Source organism: Solea senegalensis, linkage group LG3 (genome assembly GCF_019176455.1).
Source record: "Solea senegalensis isolate Sse05_10M linkage group LG3, IFAPA_SoseM_1, whole genome shotgun sequence".
NCBI lineage: Eukaryota > Metazoa > Chordata > Actinopteri > Pleuronectiformes > Soleidae > Solea > Solea senegalensis.
Genome location: NC_058023.1, coordinates 1,814,766 through 1,841,113, shown reverse-complemented (window position 1 = coordinate 1,841,113; position 26,348 = coordinate 1,814,766). Strand labels below are relative to the sequence as shown.

Genomic DNA, 26,348 nt, shown 5'->3' with positions numbered 1-26,348 from the left:
TTTGACGTAGCTATTTTAATAACTCGTCAGCTGATTAATTGGCTGAACTGCCGATCAATTTGCGGAAATAAGTCGAGTCTCATCTTTTTGTCAAACCTCCAAAGATGTACGATCACACGTATCCATTCCCGTTGGCGACGCACAGTCAGGACGAGCTGGATCCACATCAGCGAAGTCTTGACGACTTTGAGTTCCGGAGGGGAGGGGCTAAACGCAGCCTATCCTCTGTTGAGGTCACACAGAGGCCCAGCCCTCTCGCCCGGGTCACTCCCCTCTCTCCGTCCGTGCACCAGTCGACACCCTCCCCGAAGGCGAGATCGGCTTCAACATCCGTGATGGACGACGTGAGATGTGGACGCATCGGGATGCAGCGCCAAGCCCAGAGGTTAGCCGGGGTTTACGGCAATCGATCGCGACGTCGGGCCAATCCTCAGCCACATCCGGACGCGGGACAGCAGTTGGTTCTTCTTTACCCGAACACTCCCGCGTACCAGTATCACCCCGTCCTCCCGACTTTCTCGTTAGCCGGTTCCTCGCCGCTCAACCGCCATCCGTACATGACGGACTACGTTGCCGTGTCTTCACTGGAGCGCTTCCCACAGCCAAGGAGGCAGGACTATGTGACGGTCGATAACTTATATCGTCCAAAATTTTATCCACTAAGCCAAGATTCTCCGTCTGTTTCGCCAATCAGGAGAAACCTCCGCCCCTCCGGTTCAGGCGGGTTAGCCAGGGTTTACCAGCCAGGAAGCAATGGGGCAAGGTTCATGAGCGTTGGTCACACAGAGGCGGGGCATTACAGCGACGACTGCAATTTCCTCCCGGGGTTACCTCGCCGCGTCGCCAGCCAACCAGATGTCAAATTCAACCTCGCAAGAAGTTCAAACCCGGGCTTTAGCGCTGCCTCCGAGTTCCGTCCCCTCGGTTACTACCCGCACTTGACACGCCCCTCCAGACCCACCTATCTCCCACTTAACTCCTCCCCTCTGCCTGAACGCCCCACGTCCCTATGCATGATTGGAGGCACCAGAGGGAGTTACAGCGACTCGGATCCAGAGGTTTTCTACCCATATTACTGCCCGCCACCCCCGCTGGGGAAGATGGTACGCTCTGGTGGACTAGCCAGGATGAGGTTTTCCTCCGGGAGCCTCCAGCTGGATGAGGAGGAAGAGGAGGACACGGAAGAGGAGGAGGAGGATGAAGATAACGCGGCAAAGGGAAGGACAAAAAAGTACACGAAGGGTGATGATGAGAAAAAAGAAAAGGCAGAAGCAAAATGTCCTGCGAAGATTACGGAGGTCACTCTGTAAAGGTTGGTAAAGAACCAACCTTTGTTTACACGCAGAAACAATGATTATCTTTCTTTGTATGTGTAAACAAAGGTAAGACGTTAAAACCGGACGGATGGTTTTAAAAATCACCTCCACCACTAGGCTGGAGATTAAATGTACGATGGTTTGGTTTGGTTTTGTTTCGTTGCTGATTTGTGCAGCAGATGAAATGTCATGTTTGTTGCCTCATTTTTGGAAACTAGTACCGGTTCATCAAAAGCCATTTTTGGGGATTGAACCGTTTCTAGTGTCAGCACCAGCTAAGGTGTGCTGCATTCCCTGCTGAGCAAACAAGGTTGACTCTTCAAATGAGCCGTACTAGCCTTGGCTGTGTCACCTGTAAGCTGCTTTCAGACTAAGACAGAAGTATCGGGATGGGAGACAAGTGGACTTGCTTGAGCTTGAGTCCAGATCTCTGTCGAGCCCCATGTCCTCTCATATTCCTACAATCGTTGAACATACCAGAGAAGGTTCTCAGGTCATTGTACCTTCCAGACTGTAGATAGAAGGAACAGGACTTGCTTGAGCTGATGTCTTTTCACCGCAGAATCCAAGTCAAGGCTGTCGTCCTCGCATATTCCTACAGTCATTGAAGACAATTTGTTTCCGATTGTGTCCATGAAGGTTCTCAGGTTATTGTATCTTTAAAGATGTAGATGTAAGGAACTTGCCTTGCTTGAGAAAGGTCTATAAGTTGTGGTGGACATATTCCGGAATGTCTCCTCCCGGTGGACAACACAGCGGAGCAGTGGCTAGCACGTTGGAGAGTGAATGGTTGTTTGTTCCTGTGCGGGATTGGCTTGATTTACAGTGCGTGATTGTGCCGTCTTGCGTATGGTCCTACCAGGTTCTTCCCTTCACCTGAATGTTCTGGACGTTCGCCTGCTGTTGTTAAAACCAGACAGTGTCTAGAAGTTTCTAGACATTTTCTCAAGGTCTGGTCTGAAAACAGCTTTGGAGATCTGGTAGCTCTGAAAGCGTGGTCATCCAGAAGTAGATCAGAGTGGAAGTATTTCTCCTCTGGTGGTTCTACAGGTACGAGAACTTGGTGCAAAAGGCCTGATAAAGTATTTTCCATTGTCAAATCAAATGTGTCCACTGTGAAAACAACACTTTTAAAACTTTGATATGGTATCTAGAGTGTTCCGTCGGTGTGGAAATATCGTGGGGTCTGAAAACGTTTTGGGTGATCTCGTTGGACAATGTGTTTATTCGCTGGATTTGTGAATAAATTCAATTTAAGACAAACTGGACAAACTTTTTTATCACCTACAAAGCCACCAAAAGAATGCGCATTATGACGAACAACAAAAACTAAATGAAACTTGAAGTTTCTCAATCAAACTTAAATATTTATTATTAAAACTCAAAGTCCCACTACAAAAAAAGAAAAAAAAACAACATTGCTGTAAAATCTTTCAAACATTTCCCCCCTCAACAAGCATTATTGTATCCCTCATGATATTTATATATATATAAATTATAGTGTCTTTGGTACAAAGTGTCAGTCGTACTTTTGATTACAGCTCCCCTCAACAATTATCTTTAAAATTCAGACAACTTTTAACATTTCCCAAAACAAAGGAAGACATTTTTGTAATTGTAATTTAAATTGAACCTTTTTTTTTGTTTTGAAAAACACAAATCCCTCAAACTTGACTTGAAATTAGTTTTAGACTCAGAACATCCAGAGTATTTCTCCTGCTGCTAATTTGGATGCTAACAGTTTTGCTACATTTTCAGTATCTACACCAGTTTTAATCAAACACTAGTAATTATTACCATTAAAAGTTGTGTTTACGTCTTTTAAGACAACTGCAACATTCAAATACTTTATTTTGGGGAAGCAGCTTAAGTAGCAAGTAGCTAGCTTGCAGATCAGCAGGCTACTTGCTGCCTCGCTGGCTGTATCGTTCGTATCGTAACAGATTTGAGTGTAAAATATTGTTAAAATCTGTTTATTTTTGACATGTAGAAGCTCAAATATAAAATGTACAAATTTAATATCTGTTTTTCTAACTTTGACGACGTTTAAACGTGGAGGAATCTGATGTTTCCTGTCCCCAGTGAAAAAGTAAGAAAAAAAAAGAAGATATTTGAAAACGGCGATACCTGAAAATATTGAAGTGAATTCAAGGGTGAGGAAACTGTAACTGTAAGGAAAAGTATGACTGACGTCAACAATTATTGGCATATAATCTCTTTCTCTCTCTCTTTCTCTCAAGTGCTACTGAACGACATAGAAATATACATTTGTCAAGGCAAGCCGTGACACACAACTGCTGATGGACAAAAACAACAACGACAATGACAAAACAAAGCAAAGTGACGACGTCGACTCATTGCGTCAACAATTTCAGGCACTTGACGGTTCTCGAAATTCGCAAAAGATTAAAATGGAATCTGACAAAACGACGTGTGCCCGATTATATGTTCAAACGTTCGAGAAGTGATTACAAAAACAAAAGAAGAAGAAAAACAAAAGACGTCCGTGACCCTAAAAATGGGGGAAAAAAACAAAAACAAACGTCCTTTGAATCGTATCCGGACAGAAATAAAAGTCTTCAACCAGCAGCAGTGAATATTCTGTACATACATAATATATAGTGTATATATTACATTATTAGAGTGAGTGTGTGTGTGTGTGTGTGTGTGTGTGTGTACAGCCAGGAGACATCGCACAGCAAATCTCCTCCTTCAGCAGGTGTCACTGTACAGAGACAAGTCTCTTCATTTTACGTATGTCCCGTGTCCATCTGTCCGTCCTTCAGTTGGCCGTAAACCTTAGAGAGAGAGGAAGAAAATAAAACACTTCAATCAAATTATCTTTATGTTTCAAACTGATGTTTGTAAACCACTCACTCTCCCACACCAAACCAGCACAGGAGCTGCTGGTCTGCTGCTGCCTCGTGTGGTCAGATTGTGTCACTGAGGTGAATCTGAACAAAGGATTTTAAAAGCCGAATTTTACAAAATAATATATTTGAACTTAGTGATGGAGGCAGCAGTGGATCAACAACTTCCTGTGTGCTGTGACCTTAAAATCGCTGGTTTTCTCTATGAGGTTTGGTGTGGGAGAGTGAAAGTCTGTCTAACAGTAAGATGAAGACATGAAAGATAACGTAGACCTAAACTGACGTAGATTTTACTGTTTAGAAAAGGACAAAGGTATTTCTGGTACCTGGCAATGATGTGTGTGACCATCCTGTCTGTGATTCCTGGACAAACGTCCTCAGCCAATCGGATGTTTCGCTCCAGCTCCTCGATGGCCAAACGCTGCTGCGAGTGTTCCTTATGCTGCTGCTTCAACTGCGAAAACACCACAAGCTCTAAATCTGCTCTTCAAAAAACCAAACTTTTCATCAAACAAATAATTACTCGCCCTTTTCTCTCAAATAGTCAGTTTTTTTATTGATATAAACTTGTCTGAAAAAATTATAAAATTATAATATAAATATATGTCGGAAACTGGTTTCAGTTACATGTTTTGACCACGCCTCTTTAAAAATCCAAAAACCTTAAGTTAGCGTTTAAACAACGAAATGTGTTGTTTGTCCACTGTGGGCTACTGTATAAATGGCACATTCTAGTTGTAGTCAGAAGTCGGATTTTCCGAGTCGGAGAAACCGTGTTAACAGCACTTCAGTATTAAAAAAAAGAAAAGTCGTAAATATAGTAACGTCTCATTTTTATTTACGTAGAAATGTTGCTACGCCATTTAGCTTGTTGTTATCGACTGGTGTTGGTAGCAATGGCAAACAACAGCTAGCTGAATTTGAGTTGGAGTACGTTTCCCGAATTTTAATTTTAACTAAAATACTCACACTAACACACCTTACATACAAAAATGTCCTCACTGAAACAAATTCAAATCACTATTTATGATGCGCCGCGACAACAATTTGGCAATTTAAGGATTAAAAACTTAAAAAATGCAATAATATTTGATGAATACGTGTGTGTGAACTGACCTCGCTGAAGACAGGAGAGATGACCGTGGTCAGACTGGTCGATTTACTCAGCTTATCCTGAACCTGCACCGACGACGAGGAAAACGAGGATTTAAAGAAAAACAAGGTATGAAGTCATTTTTATTTCAATTGTTTTACAATCTAAAAAAGTGTCAGGGTTGGTTTTCACTGACCGCTCCGTTGAGAACTTTCCTGCTGTCCGACTTCTTCTTACGAACGGTGGTGAACGTCCACTTTGGAGAATCACTGTTCTCTTTGTTACTGGACTCACTGCGCGGACACACACACACGCACACGCACACACATCCACAGAATTAGTTACAGAAACAGCCAACGTTGACTTTAAACGTGTTAACATTCATTTTTGACCTCGACAGAAAGAATTAGGAAAAAGAGACGTTACCTGTCAGAGTCGTCGGAGCTGCTGTCACTATGCCCCTCCTCCTTCCACCTTCTGTACCTGTCAATCAACTCGCTGAGGTAGGACGTCTTCTTACAGTGTTTGACGATGAACTTGTACTTGAGCAGCTCCTTGGCTGTGGGACGCTAAACATACACACACAGTTACATTTTTACTTTAATTTCTACTACACATACTGTACATATACATACACATATATAAAATAAAACACAAGTCAGAAAGTTATATAAAACGGTGTTCATTTAACTTGTACATTTTAATTTGACTGAACTATACTTCATTTAATTTTTTTTTTGTCTCATTTATTTATGTGAGCAGTTTGTCCACCAGGTGGCAGCAAACCATGCAACTTCACAACCACACAAAGTACACAGAGAACGGAGCCTTAAATAAAAAACATGGATGACAAAATTGAACGAAAACAAAACATTTGACACTTTAAAACAACAAAAATGAAAAGATTCACAATAAAATATTCAGTGGAGACCAAAAGTATAAACATAAACTATGTTTTCATGTCGTTTAATAAAGTAAAAACTATATAAAAACAGTCAAATATGAAAGAAAATGTATTTAAATGTCAACTTTAAACAGGTTTTTTCATCAGTTTTATAATAAAATGTCTATTATTGATAATCTATAAAGTGACCTGTGAGGAAAGCGTGACAGATCTGTGTGTTTACGTGTTTGTGTGTCTGTGTGCGTTGCTTACGAAGGTGGGGTCTTTGTTGAGACACGCCTCTGTGAATTCCTTGAAGCTCTTGGAAAAATCTCCGGTCAGCGTCGGCGGCGGGGATTTGGGAATGTGGAAGAGAACTCGCATCGGGTGCATGTCCGAGTTCGGAGGTTCGCCCTTCGCGAGCTCGATCGCCGTGATGCCCAGAGACCAGATATCGGCCTGAGAACGCACGAAAAAACAAGAAAAACACAGTTTACGACATTTATCAGATAGTCACGACACTCTTTAACAGACTTTTTTCCATTTGTGTTCAAACTGTGACACAGCAAAACAAAATTACACAAAGTCACAGAAATGTCTAACAGTTTGCTTCACGGGCCTCAAACTTATCACGTGACTTACCAACATCACCCGCGTGTGCTGCGGCAAATTTGACGTCGTTTAGACAAGAAATGCGAGAAATATCCATAGAAATGTGACTTTTACTGGAAATATTTCACAAAATGAGTCAAACATACATATTGTGTTGTGTAACAGTAAAAAATCAACATATTTTATCATTTCATCCATGAAACTTAAAGAATGAGTGAAAATTCAACACAACATATATATCCTGTTTACACACAAGCTAAAGAAATTCAGCAGCATTTTTATCTTTTCTGTATAAAACATTGTGGATATATTCATTTTCTAATGGCTAGCTTAATCGGTTGTGTAGCCTTGTGTTGCTAGCGTGTCATGAAAACTTTTCAAAGTGTCAAACGCTTTAAATATGTTGAATTAAAACGGTTAGAAAGCGTCCAAGTGTCACGTTTACAAAACTAAATGTGAATTTTCTCAACCATGACGTCAGCGTTTAACAGTTTTCTAAAAAAAAAAAAAAGTGTCAACTCACTCTGAGTGTTAGCTTTTAGCTTGTTTGTGTCACTTGTTTTTTTGTTTTTTTGTAACGCACTTATGGTCTGTCGTCCACTAACCATATGTCAACACACGCGCACGCACACACCCCAAAGGTAAACACACACACACACACACACACACACACAGGTTGAATGTCACGTCTTCTCAACTTGCGCCAATAACCATGTGCCAGACGTGATCACACACACACACACACAGTGTCGTGTTACAACAGGATGTTCGTCCGACGTTTGACTCTTTAACTCCAGCGGCTCCTTTTACTGTTAGACACTGAACATATGTTTAGCTTGTGAACGTAGCACAAACTCTTGACAACAGCACATGTGTGTGTCTGTACTGTACGGCTCATATGTTCCATATGTTATTAAGGAAAAATGTTAAATCTGTTAGCCGTGGAGGTGAATATGAACAGATGGATCCAGACACCAGTTGGCTTTTTAGCTTAGCAGTGAGAGTGGAAACAAACTCAAACTACTAGCTAGCTAGCAATTAAACACAGATTTTTTTGTTCGTAGAAAATGTTGCAACACAGTTTGAGTGCACAGGATACCATGTAGAGCATTGTTGCTAACAATGTGTTAGCTGGATCCAGCCACCAGTTTGCTTATTAGCTTAGCAGTGAGAGTGGAAACAACAAAGCTAGCTAGAACTAAAACCTTTTTACAATACGTTAACATTTTCACGTTTGACATTTTAGTGTGAGAAAACACAGATACAGTGTGTTAAGTCAAGTGTGTTAAAACTTAATTTGGTGGTTCATGCTAGCATCGGCTAGATTTGCTAACTAGCAAGCTAATCAATTTAACACAATAAACTAAATCGGTTTGGCAAGCGATATGTTTACTGACGCTAGCAGGACACATTTCTTTGCGACGCCACACAAAAGAAAATCAGAGCAGCCATCTTGAAATTTGAATCAGCTTATGATTTAAAATTACAACTTTAACTGAAACACCCGTCGTCTCACATAAAAACACACACACACACACACACACACACACAGTGGGGACAGTTTGTGGTCAAAACGTCTTTGTCGTCAACACAGACGTGTTTCTATTGCAGGCAAATAAAAGCAGGAGAAGCCAGGGAACCATTCAAATGACCTCAGAGCCAGAGGCTACAAAACGTGCACCCGATTGAGGTTGTCATGGCAACAGTCAAACAGGGTGAACACCGTAAAGGACGCGGGTGAATCCCAGAAAGATCTTTATTTTTAATGTATTTTGTCCTTGTATCTTGCCTGTTCTACACCAAAGCCCATAGAGCAAATCAGTGATTTTAACATCGCAGCACACAGGAGTTGTTGATCCACTGCTGCTCCCGTCAGTCAAATGTGGTATTTTTGTGAATTTGGCATTTGAAATCCTTCCTACAGATTTACGTCAGTGACACAAAGTGACCACACGAGGCAGCAGTAGACCAGGAGCTCCTGTGTCCCCGCAAGCTAAAATCACTGATTTTCTCTATGAGGTTTGGTGTGGGAGAGTGAGTGCTTTACAAACTTCAGTCTCACAATGAGATAAAAACGTGAACATGCTTTCACATAGCTTATCTGCCTGTCCTGTGCTGATTTCAGCAGCAGGGGGCGCTCACAGTGCGGTCAGATGTAAGAGAGTGTGTGTCACGTGACTGAGCCGACAGCTGATCATCAAACAAAGGAGTGTTTCTTCAGAGGTATGTGTGTGACAATCACGTGACCGTCTGTTTCCATGGAAACCACAACCTCACACCGTTAACACATGTTTCGTTGACAGACACTGACCTTGGAGTCGTAGGCGGACTGTTGGATGACCTCGGGCGCCATCCAGAACGGCGTTCCCACGAAGGTTTCCCTCTTGATCTGCGTGTCCGTGAGCTGACCGGCGACGCCGAAGTCTGCGAGCTTCACCTGACCGTGCTCCGACAGCAGGACGTTAGCGGCTGCGAAGAAAAAAACCAACGACATTATCAATGAGGTCAGGAGAGAAATATTTAAACTCAAATTATCGCGTTGTTGTCACAATACACCATCAATGTAGCAAGCTTAGCATTAAAGTAAAAATAGTTCAGAAACCACAATCGGACAAGTAAAGCAATAAGAAGAAAAAAAAAATTGTTAGCATTTGATGTGAACGCGTCTTTGCGTCCCTCGATATTGCGACTGATTTCAGTCTGAATATAGTATGTTAGCGAGGTAACTCACGTTAGAAACATGCGATATCTGTTGAACGGTGTGTTTTGACGCTGTGACCTAGCATAAAAACACCAGTTGAGTAGCTAACAGTTTCATGTCGTCCGTCTAAATGAAGAAATTTCATTTTTGTTTTCAAAATGTAGATGGCGTAGAGTGGGGGCGGAGCCTGAATCCCTGTCGATGAGGGAGGCGTTCGGGGTCAGTCGTACCTTTGATGTCTCTGTGGATCTTCTTCTCAGAGTGAAGGTAGTCGAGACCCTTCAGGATCTCCTTCAACATGGTGGCGATCTGAGACTCCTCAAACGGTCCTGCCCGCAGCTACACACACACACACACACACACACACACACACACACAGGAAACGCCCACTGATGAGGCTGTTCACGGGAACTCAAACACACCTTTATTCACCTGGATTTCAAACAAGACTCAACACAGACAGTGAAACTGGCGGGTTATTTTCAATTAAAGGGATAGTACAGTTTCTCTGAAGTGTGATTGTGTGAGGGAGTGACGCATACTGAGCCACAACAGACTTTTCCGAGGAAGGTGACGTTTGTAAAACACTCACTCTCCCACACCAAAGCCCATAGAGAAAACCAGTGATTTTAACATCACAGCACACAGGAGTTGTTGATCCACTGCTGCCTCCATCACTCAGCTCAAATGTCTTATGTCTGTGAATTCGGCTTTTGAAATCCTTAGTTCAGATTTACGTCAGCACTCACCAAGTCGAGCGCTGAACCACCGCCCAGATACTCCATGATGATCCATAGCTTTGTTCCCTGCAATCCATACAGTTTATTTTGAATTACTAAACAAAATCCAGTGAAATTCAAAAACAAGTCGGTTTATATTTGTGTTCTTCCACCGAATCAACCACGGCTGATAGCTAGCGGTGGAAATCGTGCAATAACTCACGACTGAAATGTGCGATACATGGCAACCAGAACAATAACTTCACCATCGACTCTCAAAACAAAGACAAATAGTGATTATTTGACGGTATCTGTCAAATGATGCGTTAGCATCAAGCGCAAAAAAAAGTGTCGCAACATACGTCCCGTTATTTTATCAGTAGCTAACTGAGTAGAGGGCGGGGCCAAAACAAAACAAGGAAATTGGACGATTTAAGAGATTTTTGAAAAATATGTTGATGTCACTTAATCGCTAAATTGTCCCTCTCGCACTTTACTATGGATTATGTTAGCTTAGCATTAGCCTCGGGAGGGTCCGAAAAAAGTGGGCGTGTGCCAACAAAGTTCAGAAAAGAAGAAAATTATGTCAACAAATTCCTCCATTAATTAAAAAAAGCTACATTTTTCAGACATATTTCCCACAAATTTAATGTTTAAATTAAATTCATGGTTCTTGTATTGTTTTTATTTATTTAAAAAAAAATTCATTTTGAAAAAAAAGTTGTTTTTCTTTTAAAATACTCAAAGCAAATAAGGAAGTCATAAAATCCGTAATAAAAAAAGGGAGTTTTCTGTTGGCTCGAGTCATCAAGTTAATTATTGTTGAATCAAAATCTCCATTTCCGATCATCTGTGGGACAAATTATCCGAGGGTGTTTTACAGTGAAACAGGAAGTGGGCGTGTCACCTTCAGGTACGAGCCGTAGTACTTGGTGATGAAAGGACTGTCGCACTGACTCAGGACCGTGATCTCCTGCTGGATGTCCTCGATCTCGTCCTCCGCCTCCTCCAGGTCGATCGTCTTAATCGCGACGACGCTCTGCGTGCGATTGTCAATGCCTTTGAAGACCTGCAGGGGGCGGAGGAGAGGAAGGCAGAGGGAGATGTTAGCGTGAAACAGAGAAGAACTTTAACTGATAAAGTCGTAAAAGAAAAAAAAGAAAAAAAACTCACCTCACCAAACGATCCTTTCCCGATACGATCGAGTTTTGTGAACAATTCCTCGGGATCGATCCGTGAACTCTGACCACAGAAGACAAAAAAAACAATATATTAACAAAAAAAGACATAAAATTGTTATTTTACATAACGATAAAGTTCACGGGAAGAAAATATTGTTGTTTTTGTAACGTTATGAACATGCGACACCCATTTATGCTTCAAGTCTAATTACAAAAACGACATTAAATCATATTTTGACAATATTTCTTTTCCTTTTATTGCAACAACAAGAGGAAATGTATATTTTATGCAGAAATGATATCGAAAAACCTTTTTTAATCTGGTGCATCGTTTTAGTGATTTGTTTTCTTTTTGCTAGTTTTAAATACTACTTCTTAGATTAACTGGATTAAATTCTTAATCCGAAAATCAAAAAACACTAGTTTTTCTTTGTATGAACCGGTACATAGAAGAGAATAAATGTAAAAAAAAAAATTCAATTAGTTTAAGAAAATGTAAAACATTTTTTTTTACATTTTCATGTAAAAAATGTGAATTTAAACAAAAGACGTTTGAGTAAAAAACTAATGTGTTCATGAAAGGTCACAAATAGTTACACACACACACACACACACAGAAGGGTAATAAAACAGAGGGAAGCGAGCATGACAGTTAAAAGATAACAGGAACTGAACACACAGCTGCCCGACCTCACACACACGCACACACACACACACACACACACACACACACTTATCTCTGAGGCCTTACGTTCATTTCCTAAACTCGTCTGTCAGAACATTCACAGGAACAAACGTCACAGACGCCATGTTTTTCCACTTTGTCGTGTTTTTGTTTTATCTTAAAAAGCAACAAACGGTTTCGTTTGAACGTCAACACGTTTAGATTTGAGTCAAAAGAAGAAGAAAAAACAAAAAGGATCCTGAAAACACGGGAGAAAATCTTTGATTTCTTTTCTTTTGTGGAAAGTGTTTGTTTTGGTGTCAGTGGAGGAAACATGGAGTTCAAGTAAACACCAGGATTCGTCCTCTGGGAACCAGGACTGTCCACAGCAGAGTTCATTCAATGGACAGTTCAGTGACACACACACGCACTAAAGGAAAAACTGAACTTAGCCACTTCACAAAATTCTCATCTCAAAAAAATCTGCGTCAGTTTTACTCTACGATGTCTTAAGAACATGTTCACGTCTTTATCTCACTGTGAGACAGACTTTTCCAACAGGAAAGTGAAGTTTGTAAAGCACTCACTCTCCCACACCAAACCCCATAGAGAAAATCAGTGATTTTAACGTCACAGCACACAGGAGTTGTTGATCCACAGCTGCCTCCGTCACTAAGTTCATATTAGTTATTCTGTCAATCCGGCTTTTGAAATTCTGTGTTCCGATTTACGTCAGTGACACAAAGTGACAACACGAGGCAGCAGCAGACCAGCAGCTCCTGTGTCCCCGCGAGCTTAAATCACTGATTTTCTCTATGGGGTTTGGTGTGGGAGGGTTAGCGGTTCGCAGAGTGACACAAACGTTACATTTCCTGCTGGACCAGTTTTAAACAAAACAGCCGGGTGTATAGTAACTGGATTATACATGAAGGTTTAATTCAGACGATGAAAATGTTTTAAATGCGTCATGTGACAGTATGAATTTGTATATTTATATGGGAAGTTACTCATGTCACAGAGAGGTTAAAACAAAGCCCAGCAGAAAGAAAGAAACACACACACACACACTCATTCGTGCACACAGTCCCAAAAATGCTGGAATAACCTTTAATAAAGCCCAGCCACAGCAGTGTGTGATATTCCTGTGATGCTGCTGCTGCTTCAGCTTCCTCCCTGAACTAAAAAAAGGAACACTCACACACACAGTGACCACAGTGTTACCACACCCTCTCAGCAAACACTGCGGTTACTGTCTGATGATACTTTTAGGTTTCTAGCAGAGAGACGAGAAGACGACGAGACACACTGAGGACAGAAAGACAGGACAAAGACACAGTAGAGACTGAGGAGGAAAAACTGATTAGGACTCCTTCAAAATAAAAGCATGAAGTGTGACATAAAGTTAAACCGGTTTAAAAATGTGATGAGGACGATGTAAAAGTGAAAGTCAACCTTTGACCTCTCGGCGTGTCTCAGTGTGGTGACACAACAGCAGCTCAATCATTAAACTTGTCTGTGAGTCGCCTTTTTAAAGTTCAACTCAGTCTGAGGAGCTTTTGTTTTTACGCCTCGTCGTCTTTTCACGGTTAATAGAGAGACTAGAACTTCACATGAAATTCTCTCACGCTCCCACACCAAAGCCCATAGAGAAGACTCACGGGGACACAGGAGCTGCTGGTCCACTGCTGCCTCGTGTGGTCACTTTGTGTCACTGATTTAAATCCAAACAAAGGATTTTCAAAGGCCAAATTTCACAAAATAAAACATTTAAAGTTAGTGATGGAGGCAGCAGTGGATCAACAACTCCTGAGTGAGTGGTTTTCCAAACTTGAGTTTCCTGAACGCGTTGTTACGACATCACAGGCTGAAACTGACGTAGATTTTATGAGTCGTGGCTGAAATCTGGTTGTTGTTTTGTTGTCTTGTGTCATCTTCAATTTAGTCTCACATGCTCCTTTAACTGGAGGACACTCCCTGCTGTTTCATCAGTCGTGTGTGTGTGGACACGCCGGGACGTCTGACACACACACACACACACTGTTACCGTCAGTGTTTCTGCTGCTTCACATTCACAGCTCGGCGCAACACAAAGAGCGCGGGAACGTTTAGCCGACGCTGAAGAGCCCTCCCGCAGGAGTTCCACTTCAACAGAGACACAGGAAGTTCTCTCTCTCTCTGTTCTTCTCATCAGACCAAAGAGGTCAGAGGTCAGCTGACATCAACTCTGCGGCAAGCAGTGACTCAGAACCTCAGAACTCTGCTCTGCTGCTTCTCGTTATAGTTTTATTTTTATCTGTAAACAAGGAGCTCCTCAGGTCACTGAGCTAGCAATAGTCGGCGGCACTTTCGTCAACTCTCTGGTCAAAGCTCCGCCCCCCAAAAACAGCTGGAAATCACAGTTTTCCAACAGGAAAGTGAAGTTTGTAAAGCACTCACTCTCCCACACCAAACCCCATAGAGAAAATCAATGATTTTAACGTCACAGCACACAGGAGTTGTTGATCCACTGCTGCCTCCATCGCTAAGTTCAAATGTCTCAGTTTATAGAATTCGGCATTAGAAATCCTTTGTTTGGATTGAAATAAGTGACACAAAGTGACCACACAAGGCAGCAGTAGACCAGCAGCTCCTGTGTCCCCGTGAGCTAAAAATCACTGATTTTCTCTATGGGGTTTGGTGTGGGAGAGTGAGTGCTTCACAAACTTCACTTTCCTGTTGGAAAAGTCTGTCTAACAGTGAGATAAAGACGTAAAGAAATCGTACACTTAAAATGACGTAGCGTTTTATTACACTAGTCTTTTGTTAAGTGTCTTACGTCCGTTTCTTTAGCATATTTTCACTGAAATTGAGGATTTTTCAGTGGAAAAGAAAGAAAATAGAAATAATGATGGATATTTCCCTTCAACATTAAGCAGCTCTGTTGTTGTCTTTCTTTCTTTCAGCCTCTGTGTTATAACAGCTGCCACCTGACTGTGACTCCACCTTCCCCTGCCACCATGGCCACGCCCACCTTGGGGACAAACAAAGCAGGCAGAGCGAGCGAGTTGACAGGAAGCCAGTCCCGCAGGTCGACACACCTGAGAGCCGGACTGACAGGAGGCCACACACACACACACACACACACACACACACTGTTCATTTTTAACACCTATGGTTTCACATTATTACATTAATGTGAACGTATGACACTCAATGACCTGCACCGACGCCATAAAGAGTCATAAACAAAGTGCTAATGTTGCAACAAACACACAACAACACAGACGCAGCAGACACGCCTGCAGCGCACACACACACACACACACACACACACAGATAATGAGCTATAAATACTGTTCAAACACTCACACTGACTCACTGAGGCATCATTATGTAAATGTAACAGCCGTGAAACCGCACGTTTAAGAAGTATAAATGATCCAATCATGTAGAAAAAGTCACGATAATAACCGGTGACTTCACACATGATAGTTAATTACAGGAGCATTAAAGAAGATTACATTATAGTATGTTTTTAAACTAGCAAAGTAGATGCAAACGACATGATCTCACTGAAAAATATCAAATACATTCCAAATGACCTCAACAAAAAGTTACACGGCTAAAAGTAGAAATAACAATCTTCCATTTAAGGAGATTTAAGCACCATAAAGTCACTTTAAAGTGAAAAAAGTCACATTTTAAAACTCTAAAATGATATGGTCGTGACATTAAATCGACTTTAAGTATAAAAACTCAACACATACGACTGTATCAAGATTATATGGACATAAACGGCATTAAGTATGATATAGTAGTATTATTTGAGAACATATTAGGAGATTTAAGCACCATAAAGTCACTTTTAAGTGGAAAAGCCACATTTTACAGCTCTAAATTGACACATTTGTGACATTAATACGACTTCAGGGATCAAAAACTCACTATGTATGCTGAAATATTTCAATTAGATAAGACATTTATCACATTAAATACATTCAAATATTATAAATATTATAAGTACAAGTAAGTCACTGTTTAGTGATATTTTAACGGTCACATAAGGAGATGGAAGTGCCATAAAGTCACATTTAAGGCTCTTAATTAATATTTAGGGTCAATGTTTGACCTATTTCATGCAGAGACACTAACAGCATTTATTACAGTGACTTTAGTGTTTATCTAAGGAGATATGAGCTCAGTGTGAAGAACTTGCATGACACTAAAGGGTCAAACAAGAAGACGCGTTCATTTATGATTTCATGAACCTAACAATGCCCTTTAGTGCTTCAATAAATTGAGTCTCCCTTTTATGACTCCAATATAAGATTATCATCTTATCGTCACAAGAAAGTGACTTTTTCAGAGTTAAGAAAGTTAAGAAATATGTTAAAAATCATTTTTAGAGATTCAATAAGTCACATTTAACACAAGTAAATATGTTAGGAGATTAAATCAATCTGTGTCAACTATTTCTTATCTTTCTATCTTTGCACGTGACATGAAACCATTGTAATCACTTTATGTGACTTTTATAAGTGTATTATATGATTTATATGTCATTATGAATTATGAATATGTGATTAAAATGTGATTTTAGTTTTGCATTATAAATTAAAGTTGGAGTGTAATATAAAGATGAAGGATGACTAAATGGACTTTAAAGTGAATATAACATTGAAACAGTTAAAAGAAATACCTTTAATACCTGGTAAATAAACAGAAAAGAGAGATTTTTGACACTAAAGGCGGTGAGAGTGAGTAAAGTTGATTTGAGGCTTTTAAAATTCAAATCAAACTCGGCTAAAATGACGTAAAACTGCGAGATTGACACAACATACAACCACCGTAATCTCTGTATGGAGGCACAAAAAGCACATTTAATGTTATTTTCTGATAATACAAGAGTATTCTATGAGACATAGCTCAGTTTGTAGCTGGAAAGTCACTAAATTATGAATATATGATTAAAATAAGAGGTTCGTACGTTATGAATTAGGTTGAGCGTGTGATATGGAAAAGGGATGCTACACATATTGCAAAAGATGGACTTTAAAGTTAATGACGTAGCATGGAAACAGTTAAAAAAAAATAAACTACCTTTAAGAGCTGGTAAAGAGTCATTTTTGGCCCTAAAAGCAGTGAGAGTGAGGAAAGTTGATTTGAGGCTTTTAAAATGAACATCGAACTCTGTTCGAAAAAACTGCGTCGGTTCACCTGGAAAGTGTCTAAAAAGCACAGGTTTAACGTGTTTATTCCGTGTCCACCTTTGCTCTTACCTGCATACCAGGAACTTCCATGGTGACTTCGAAGTCTGAACGCCCTGTTCCTCCTCCTTCCTCCGCAGGTCTCACTGCTCCTTCTGCTTCTTCTTCTAATCCAAGTTCGAGCTCAAAACTCACCAAAACTAAAGTCCGTGGATGATAAAACTTCGATGAATCGTGACGTTAATCCAACAGCTGAGAAAATGTGCGAACTACAAACACACACACACATTCACTCGCTCACTCACTCGGTTTAACTGTGTGTGTGTGAGTGAGTGAAAAAAAGTGTTGAGCAAACAGAATGACGCGCTTGTTCCCGCCCCTTTAAAAGGGCGGAGCCACCGTTTGACACTGGAGGGCTTTTACTGCCACCCTCTGTTGTCATGGTGTCACTGTTTATGAGCTTCATGCTGCGTTTGTGGCAAGCTCGGACAATTCGATACCCAAGTATTTTTTACAACAACAACTTTTTATTATAATTAATCATAATAACAATAATAACGATAATAATTAGATTGACAAGGCACTTAACTTTGAAACAAACAATTAAAACTGATACAATACAACACAAACATTTATTTTTTTAGTGTCATGTAAATTGGCACCAGGTGTCAATGAGTGAGTTTTACACTGTAGGATTGTTACTGCCACCTACTGTTTTCTTTATGTCACAAAAAACAAGGTTCATGGTTCTCTTGTGTCAGCTTGTAAATTTGTACATTTACAACAACAATTATTATTACATAATAATAATTACATTTTATATGTGTAAATATATATATATATATATATATATAAATTACCTTATAATTGAAGGAAAACAAAATATAAACATCTCTAAAAACTAGTGTTACCATTGGCAAAAAGAAAGGATTTATTCATTTATTTATTTATTTTTAAACTTAACTTTAATTTTTTTGTTTTTTATTGTATTTTAAATCTCCTATTCTGTTGTATTTATTTTCTATTCCATATAAAGGACGGTCATCAGTCAACCTCCGTGTCTCAAATAAAATGACAATCACGTCAAAGAACTAACTTTAAAAAAATAAATAAACCCCGGATGATCTGTCATATAAATTATTTATTTATTTATACTTTGACGGAAACAAATCCGTTCTTTTCTTGTGGTACTTGAACGCACCGTCAGGTTTATATTTGACGTCACGCGGAAGTGGGAGGACAGGGGGCGGAGCCCGGCAGAAGATGGCGTCTCTACGCTGTCGGCGAGATCCCTGCGGCATAATCTGTCTGATTTTAACGTATTTCAGCGTGTTTTACGCAGATTACGTGGTCGTTCAGTATGTCCTCATCCCCACGTTCTCCGGCAGGTGCGTACTTTGTGTGTTTGTGTCGTTTAAAAGCTTTAAAAGCCGAGGACATGGCGCCTGTTCGCGTCCGCGCTCTTCCCGTCCATTCATTTGACAGCGGCAGCCTCCTCCTCCTCTTCCTCACGATGTTCATTTTCTCTGCGAAATCCACACCAAACCGTGTTTTAGTGACTGTGACGTGTGTTTGTTTTTTATTATTTACACGGGTGTTTGAAGTGACGTGACCTCACACAAACGTGTGGCTTTTGGTTTATTTACGAGCTGACGCGGCGTCGAGAGTCTTTCGGGCTGAACCTCGCTCAGAATTGTGTTGTTTTATTATTATTTCGCTCGTCAACCGAATATTCTGTCGTCTATAATCTGCATCACCACAGTATATGATACACATCGACGTGCTCTTTCATTCGGCATACATCCAAAACATTTGAAAACAGTCTAACAGTGAATGATTTGACACCAAAGACACACCAGAATGATACCAGAATAATATATATACGTGTGTGTATATATATATATATATACATACACGTCAACTGAGTCTTTTGGGCTGTTCCAGTGAATTTAAAGTAGTTTTTCTTTTAAAACAGTGTGAAGACCTCACTCTTGAACCTTTTCTTAGTGTTTTATAACAAAAAAAAACAAGAGTTACAGTTTTTACATGTCGCCCAACAGAAGAAATAATGACTTTACTAATATAAAGAAGTCCTAATCTTGCTGTTTTGTGTATTAAATGTGTTTGTTTGTGACAGTGTGTGGTGTTCTCTTCACGGATCAGTCTTTAACCTGATTCTGCTGCTGCTGCTCGCCTGTCACTCCAAAGCTGTCTTCTCAGACCCTGGTCTGTATGTTTATTTATTCATTCATTCATTCATTCATGTATACATTTACTTTGCTGTTTACACGATGCAGAAGTAGCTGAATAATCCCTCTCTGTAATCCCTGTGTTGTCGTGCAGGTATGGTGCCTCTTCCCGACACGGCGATAGACTTCTCAGACCTTCGCTCGCAGTCGTCTCGCATGAATGAGCGAGTGAGTCACTTCTCACTTTGTCTAATTTCAAAATGTTTTAACGGAGATTTAAAAGTTAAAAGTGTTTTTTTCCCCCCCCACACTTTGGAAATTTAAACACAGCTAATAACAGAGAGTGAGTCTGTGGCTGCCCTTTAATTCTCACTTGTTTTATTGACACACGTGTGTTTAACAGCTGAACCTGTGCGTCTGCTCCACGGTCTGTTATTATGACAGGAAAGACGTGTGTGCCGAGTACAGGAAGCTCGGAGAGTCTGTGAACGCATCACTGCTTTAAAAACAACCTTTTTAAAAAGACTATGATATTTTTAAGCACATGTTCACGTCTTGTTCAGACTCACTCTCCCACACCAAACCCCATAGAGAAAACCAGTGATTTTAGCTGGGGGTAGACACAGGAGCTGCTGATCTACTGCTGCCTCGTGTGGCCACTTTGTGTCACTGATTTAAATCTAAACAAAGGATTTCTAATGCCGAATTTTACAAAATGAGACATTTGAACTTAGCGATGGAGGCAGCAGTGGAGGAACAACTCCTGTGTGTTGTGACGTTAAAATCATTGATTTTCTCTATGGGGTTTGGTGTGAGAGAGTGAGTGCTTTACAAACTTCAGTTTCCTGCCTGAAAAGGGAAGGAGCTCATTGTTAAAGGTGAATAAAATACTCATGTTGTTGTTGTTGTTGTTGTTGTTGTTGTTGTTGTTTATGTGTAGGGTTGTGAGGGCTGGACCGTGTGCAGTCGCTGTGAAACCTACAGACCTCCCAGAGCGCACCACTGTCGCGTCTGTCAGAGATGCATACGCCGCATGGACCATCACTGTCCGTGGTGAGGAAACGTCATCAATGCGCTTCATCTTTACTGCGGCATTCACAGTTATTGTTTCATCTTAATTTGACGTTGTTGTTGTTGTTGTTGTTGTTGTTGTTTTTTTAGGATCAATAACTGTGTCGGGGAGTTAAACCAGAAGTATTTTATCCAGTTTCTCTTTTATACGGGTGAGTGGACTCACAGTGTTCTCATATATTAATGTGTATTCACCTTTACACCTGGCCGTGACCCTGTGACCCCGTGACCCCATGACCCCGTGTGTGCAGGTCTGGCCAGTCTGTACTCGATGGTGTTGGTGGTGTCGGCGTGGGTTTGGAGGATCAGGAACGAGAGAGAAGGCGACGCAGAGAAAGACGGAGACGAGACGCCGAGTAAACACCTGATCGTGTGAGTGTGTGTGTCTCTGTGTCTCTGTGTGTGTGTGTGTGTGTGTGTGTGTGTGTGTGTGTACACGCGCACACAAATCGTAATTATTCTGTTTGTGTTATTTTTCCTCCTCAGTGCTCATTACATCATCCTGCTGGTGGAGTCAGTGCTGTTTGGTGTTTTTGTTATGGTTATTTTCTATGATCAGGTACACACACACACACACAGTGTACACACACACACACACACACACTGTACACACACACACCCCGTGTTGTGTTCACTGACGCTCGTTCTGTCCCGGTGTCTCACGGTGACAGCTGGTGTCCATCATCACAGACGAGACGCCCATCGAGCAGATGAGGAACAGACTGATGATCAAAGACAGAGGAGCATCTTCCTCCTCCTCCTCCTCCTCCTCTTCATCACAGCTGCCTCACCAACCGTCGCACACTCGCAAACCCAAGCTCGCTCTGCTGCGGGAGGTCTTTGGAAGAGGTGTGGTTTGTTTTTCTTTCTTTTTTTTTACGTATGTTCATTTATTATATTTATTAGAAATGTCTTATTCGATCCGTGTCTTTTCGGTCATTTTTGAAGCGGTTAACGTGCACAAAAACCCTTGAAACTTGGCGTGGAGGTCAGGTCTGGCCAAAATGCGATATTGGCATAGTTTTCGGACCTGTGCGTTGTGCTAGGGCTTTGTAGCGCCCCCTAAGGTGAAAACGGAGACAAAATTGAGTTCCACCGAATTTCCCGATAATTGGTGGGAAGATGTTAGAGACCGAGACGAACAAAAAAGTCGACCATAACCATGCCCTCAACTCAACAGGAAGTTGGATGTTGGCGTCCATTTTGGCAATTTGCACCCTACGTAAAATGAGCGAACGCGTCCGAGCACGTTAGTCGTGCAGACATTTAAAAAAACTAGACACATTAACGGTGAAAAGTTGTTGAAAGGTTTTGTGGATTCAAAACGCCGTTGCCACGGCAACCCTCTGCGTTTTGGCGAATTTCGACCATTCGCCACGAAACACGAAGTGCCCTATGACTACGCCGTACGTTGAGTTCCGCCGAATTTCCCGAAACTTGGTGGGAAGACGTTCTAGACCAGGACAAACAAACAAGTCGACCGTAACCATGGCCACAACTCAACAGGAAGTCGGCCTTTTTGAATTTTGGCGTTAGTTTATGTGTTGATTGTTTTCTCTCCTCAGGTTCGGTGTTCTGCTGGCTGCTTCCTCTTCACTCCAGCCCTCCGTCCGTCGGCGGCATCACTTACTCCGCCCTGCCCGACTACGACGTCTGACCTTTGCCCTGTGAGACAGGTTTTGTGTGTGTGTGTGTGTGTTTTGTATGAATTTGCTGCCTCACTACGACGTCTTATCTGTGGAAATGATGAAGAGACAAGATGGCGGATGAAGAGTGTGAGTGAGTGTGTTTGTTTTCATTCCCGAGGACGTGAAACAACATAAAAACTTTGCTGTGTCTCGCGTGAAAAGCACTGACGTCGTGTCCTGACCTGTCGTTTAAATACCAGCATTTATTTATTATTTACATTCTTACATTTTCACGTGGACGTCGCGTAGATATTTGTTATGTTAAATCTGCAGATTTCAGGCCGTTCTATTCTATTTTTTTCTCAGATTTCTGAGATAATTTGGCGCGAAACAAACAAATTAGAACAATGTTGTTTTCAAATCTTAAAGATTGCGATGTAACTGTTATCGAACACGACACATAAAAGTAGGAAGAAACAAATCTTAAGTTTGTCATCCTTGTTTATGTGTTTATGCAAAAATCACGTTTTAAATTTGTTAAAGCGAAAGTGATTTTCATTTTTATCGCCAATTGAATCGCAATCACGTTATCCGCAGTGCGATATTTTCCTGGTGAAAATGATTCATTGTATTCTTTGTCAAAAGCTAACTCTTTGCTTGCGACGAGCCCCTAGTGGTGACGTAAGATGCTGCAGCATACAACATATCATTTCTGTTTTTGAGTCCGCGTCAGTCAAACCTCCGTGCTTTTATTCTGAAACAGTGGTGCGTTCAAAGTGCGTCAGTATTTTTTTACTTTTGAGACTTTTGTAGCACAGAAAACTTTTATTCTCCGACTTTTAGAAGCGACCGAATAAGCAGCGGCTCGACCGATCGCGAAAATCTGCGGTTTGACTTTGCCCTGAAGCTAAAACTACTTAGCTTAGCTTAGCTTAAATCGCCTGTAGGCGACGTTTGAAGCCCCAGTCCGGGAGGTAAAAAAACAAAGACCTCGTTGTTTACGAAACAAAAACAGGTGTTTGTTGTTCACGTTTATTGTTTAAACTTTGACCCGGAAGTGAATGTTTTTGTGCGAGTGAGCAGCACAACTCAAAAAGCAAAGGACGGATTTTCCTAAACTTTTCTGTGGATGTCGTTTAAATCAACCCAAACACTGACGTCATACAAACATCAGGAAATATTGAGACTTTATTTCATTTTTTTCTTTTTGACGTTATTGTTGGATTTTTAAGGAAAATGGAGATTTTTGTGTTTTATGTTTTTTTAATCATAAAAAGCAAAGAATTGCAGTTTGTTTTTTGACGCACGAACAAACTTAACTGTGTTACTGACATTTCAGTGTTCTGTTTATTAACTTATTTATTGTTTCTAATTGTTTACTGTGTATTTATTTGATTGATTTAATTGTGAAAAGTGAAGCTGCCTTTTTTTTTAAAAAGTTCACGTTTTACTGCGTTTACTGAGAATGAACGTGTTCTCAATTTCATACTAATTTAGAGGTAAATATTATTAATGTAATATTATTAAATATTACACTGGAAGTATTATAAACAGCCTTTTCAGTTCCTCTACATGCAGTAAAATAAAACATGTATTCTTTTTTATTGTATTAATTATCTCATCTTCATCACTTAATGCTTACATTTTTTATTTTTTTTTAGGATTAGGTCAAATATTCAAAGAAAAGTATGTGGGGTTTTTTTTAAATGAAAATGAGAATAATGGCGTAAAAAAGACTTGATCTCGCGAATCACATCGTAATTCCTTTCAGAATAAAAGCAATTGGATATTTATTCAAAATGGTTCAGCTCTCATGTTGCTTTTAAAATTCTCACTTTGTGTGATTTAAAACTAACTTAAAAAGAAGAGAGGACATTGATTTGGACGTGTGGTTTTGCTCCAACCTGCCACCAGGGGGCAGTCCTGTCACGTCCTGGGGAGTGTGTTCCTCAGCTCAGAAACAAAAAGGCAGCTTCATTTCCACTGTGTTTACGTTTGAATCACTTTTATATCGATGATGTGCAATTCTACGTGAAGGGAAAACGATGAACTCACGCGTTTTCTGTTTGTTTGTTTGTTTGTTTGTTCGTTCGTTTGTCTTTTGTAAGACAAAAAAGTTCTTCAATTTGCTTTAAATCCATTTTTTTTGGATCAAAATCTGATCATTGTCTTACTGTAGCGTCAAAGTGCGATGTTTAACAGTGGGAAAACAAACATGTTTGTGTCCAGGTGTTGTTGTTTTGTTTTGTTTTATCTCGATCACTGAGGTGCGTTTGTTAAAACTGGCCCCGCCCACTGTATGGAATTAGATTTGTGTCACTTTATGAATTGAGATAAACAACAATTAACCCAAAAAAATGAACAATTGCATATAAAATATCAATTTAATCGTTCAAAATTGTTAGCCAATCAGCAGATGGCTTCCTGCAAGCCCCGCCCACATCCAGAATCCCAAACAAAAAACCAGGGAGAGGCAGAGCAAGCGAAACTCCGATCGTGTATTTTCAAATAAATATAGTGTAGTTTATCAATAATAATAATAATAATAATAATATCTACACAAATCTAATTCCATAAACGCTGTTTCATGCAGGGCCGGCCCAAGCCTTTATGGGGCCCCTAGAGGACAGTAGACTCAGTGAAGCAAAACAAGTGCACCTCATTAGCTTCTTTTTTACATGACAGCGAGAAGGAATGTGTGTACAAAAGAACAACAACAACAACAACAAGGGCATGAAATGAACTGGCAGCCACCAGGTGGCGCAGTGAACACCTGGAACAGGACAAATGTAGTGACCTCTGTGGACAAATGAGGAACTGCAGGAGCAGCTGCAGTGGTGTGATCATAGATGAGAGGCGGAGTTAGCGACCGAACAAAAACCGTCACCTGTTAAACTGTTTGTTTGTTTGTTTTGCTGAACTCGTTATTTACCCGTCCTGTAAATAAAGTTTTAAAATGATGAACACGTTTACAGTCACTGACACTTTGTTGTTCTTCTGATAACTACGGTTTCCGTGGCAACGGATCGCGACAACTGTGGTTTCCATAGTAACAGTGTTGTGTCGTTGAGATGACATATTCTCTACAAAAAAATGCTTTTATTTACAGCAAAACTAACAAACATGTAGCTCAGACATTTTAACTGTTTATTATACCTATCTGTTTATTATTAGCTTGAGCATTAGCATTAGTAGTACGTGCAGGGAGGAAGCTGAAGTCGACTGAGGTGAAGTTTCATTCTGACAGATTTCACTGGAAATAGTCGTTAGTAAACGTTGACGCTGTAACTTTGTCTGATCATGAAGATTTAGGACATTTATCTACAGTTTGAGTCCTTGCAACAAATGATGTTTTCCACAGGAGCTGATCAGTGGTGGTGACTGTGAACCAGCAGGGGGCGTCAGTGGCTGTTTTCTTTACATATATCCAGTTAGAGCACAGAGACTAGAGTCACATTGACGCTGCTCGGGACTCCAAATGACAGCAGTTGATTTTTAAACTGAAAAAGAGAAGAAGAAAAACAAGGACACGGTTCATTCATTTATTCATTCACGAACGGCATGTTTTCATGTTTTCATGTGTAACATAATGATCACTTTATGACAACAAGACGACTGACCTGTGGAAGGACGATGTTCCTGATGTCGTCCTCTGTTAACTCGATCACAGACGTGATCCTCGCCTTCAGCCGCAGGACGACTGAAAACAGACAAACAAATAAGAAGGCGGGGACACTGATGGTGATAAAAATACATAAAAACAAAATTACGTTTTTACGTCCTAAAAAGACTAGGCACTCAAGCCACGCCTACCACTCATGTCATGCCCCACCCACTGCAAAGACAACGTCCCTCCCACTTCCGACTTTCCGAGTTCTGATTTATATAGAGCGGTCAAAACCGAACTGCGTTTAGCAGAATTTTGATTACATTTAACGTAATTTTAAGACAATAAATAGATGGAGACTGAAAATCGGAAACAAGCGCCTCAGAATTCTTCTGAAGTTACAAAGGAAACTAAATTTGATATAGTGAGTGTAGCTACCTTGTCCAGCTGTAATGACGGGTCCTGCTGTCGTTATCTCCGTGTTGGCAGTGGTATTTGCCGCTGTAGTTGTGGTGGTAAAGGGGGTAGTTGGTGGTGTAGTTGTGGTGGTCAATGGGGTAGTTGTGGTGGTAAAGGGGTAGTGGGTTGTGGTGGTAAAGGGGTAGTTGGTGGTGTAGTTGTGGTGGTA

At 40.6% G+C, this 26,348-nt stretch overlaps 4 protein-coding genes across 4 annotated transcripts in view; 2 read left to right on the top strand and 2 right to left on the bottom strand.

Moving 5' to 3' along the window:
- Positions 1 to 2,568, top strand: part of LOC122766303 (FERM domain-containing protein 7) — a 63,092-nt gene extending 60,524 nt beyond the window's left edge. Inside the window, exon 20 of the mRNA XM_044021058.1 lies at positions 105 to 2,568. Within this exon, the coding sequence (XP_043876993.1) occupies positions 105 to 1,310 (1,206 nt within the window). The 3' untranslated portion in view covers positions 1,311 to 2,568. The remainder of the gene's footprint in view (positions 1 to 104) is intronic.
- Positions 2,569 to 3,434: 866 nt separating this feature from the next.
- Positions 3,435 to 17,569, bottom strand: stk26 (serine/threonine protein kinase 26). Its single transcript, XM_044021082.1, has 12 exons — positions 17,298 to 17,569; positions 11,368 to 11,436; positions 11,102 to 11,263; positions 10,225 to 10,281; positions 9,706 to 9,814; positions 9,086 to 9,243; positions 6,436 to 6,621; positions 5,706 to 5,848; positions 5,476 to 5,572; positions 5,303 to 5,365; positions 4,513 to 4,640; positions 3,435 to 4,114 (listed from the first exon to the last, which is right to left on the bottom strand). The coding sequence occupies exons 1-12, from the start codon at positions 17,316 to 17,318 to the stop codon at positions 4,099 to 4,101; spliced, it is 1,209 nt and encodes a 402-aa protein (XP_043877017.1). The 5' UTR covers positions 17,319 to 17,569; the 3' UTR covers positions 3,435 to 4,098.
- Positions 17,570 to 18,393: 824 nt separating this feature from the next.
- zgc:77880 (zf-DHHC domain-containing protein) lies at positions 18,394 to 24,446 on the top strand. Its single transcript, XM_044021085.1, has 9 exons — positions 18,394 to 18,613; positions 19,363 to 19,451; positions 19,569 to 19,642; positions 20,355 to 20,467; positions 20,576 to 20,637; positions 20,737 to 20,857; positions 20,972 to 21,044; positions 21,157 to 21,334; positions 22,051 to 24,446. The coding sequence occupies exons 1-9, from the start codon at positions 18,489 to 18,491 to the stop codon at positions 22,140 to 22,142; spliced, it is 927 nt and encodes a 308-aa protein (XP_043877020.1). The 5' UTR covers positions 18,394 to 18,488; the 3' UTR covers positions 22,143 to 24,446.
- Positions 24,447 to 25,192: 746 nt separating this feature from the next.
- LOC122765998 (mucin-5AC-like) lies at positions 25,193 to 26,348 on the bottom strand (the record flags this gene model as incomplete). Its single annotated transcript, XM_044020557.1, has 3 exons — positions 25,193 to 25,613; positions 25,734 to 25,813; positions 26,159 to 26,348. Coding segments are annotated over 3 exons (339 nt in total), but the record flags the coding sequence as incomplete, so codon positions are not given.

Coding starts and splice junctions, on each gene's coding strand:
- stk26 (XM_044021082.1), bottom strand. CDS start 17,318: ATGGAAGTTCCTGGTATGCAG. Junction 5,573..5,705: donor AGCTCCGACGACTCTGACAG/GTAACGTCTCTT, acceptor GTGTCCGCGCAG/TGAGTCCAGTAACAAAGAGA. Junction 4,641..5,302: donor TCTCTCCTGTCTTCAGCGAG/GTCAGTTCACAC, acceptor GTGTTTTCGCAG/TTGAAGCAGCAGCATAAGGA.
- zgc:77880 (XM_044021085.1), top strand. CDS start 18,489: ATGGCGTCTCTACGCTGTCGGCGAGATCCCTGCGGCATAATCTGTCTG. Junction 19,452..19,568: donor AGCTGTCTTCTCAGACCCTG/GTCTGTATGTTT, acceptor GTTGTCGTGCAG/GTATGGTGCCTCTTCCCGAC. Junction 20,638..20,736: donor CCAGTTTCTCTTTTATACGG/GTGAGTGGACTC, acceptor CCGTGTGTGCAG/GTCTGGCCAGTCTGTACTCG.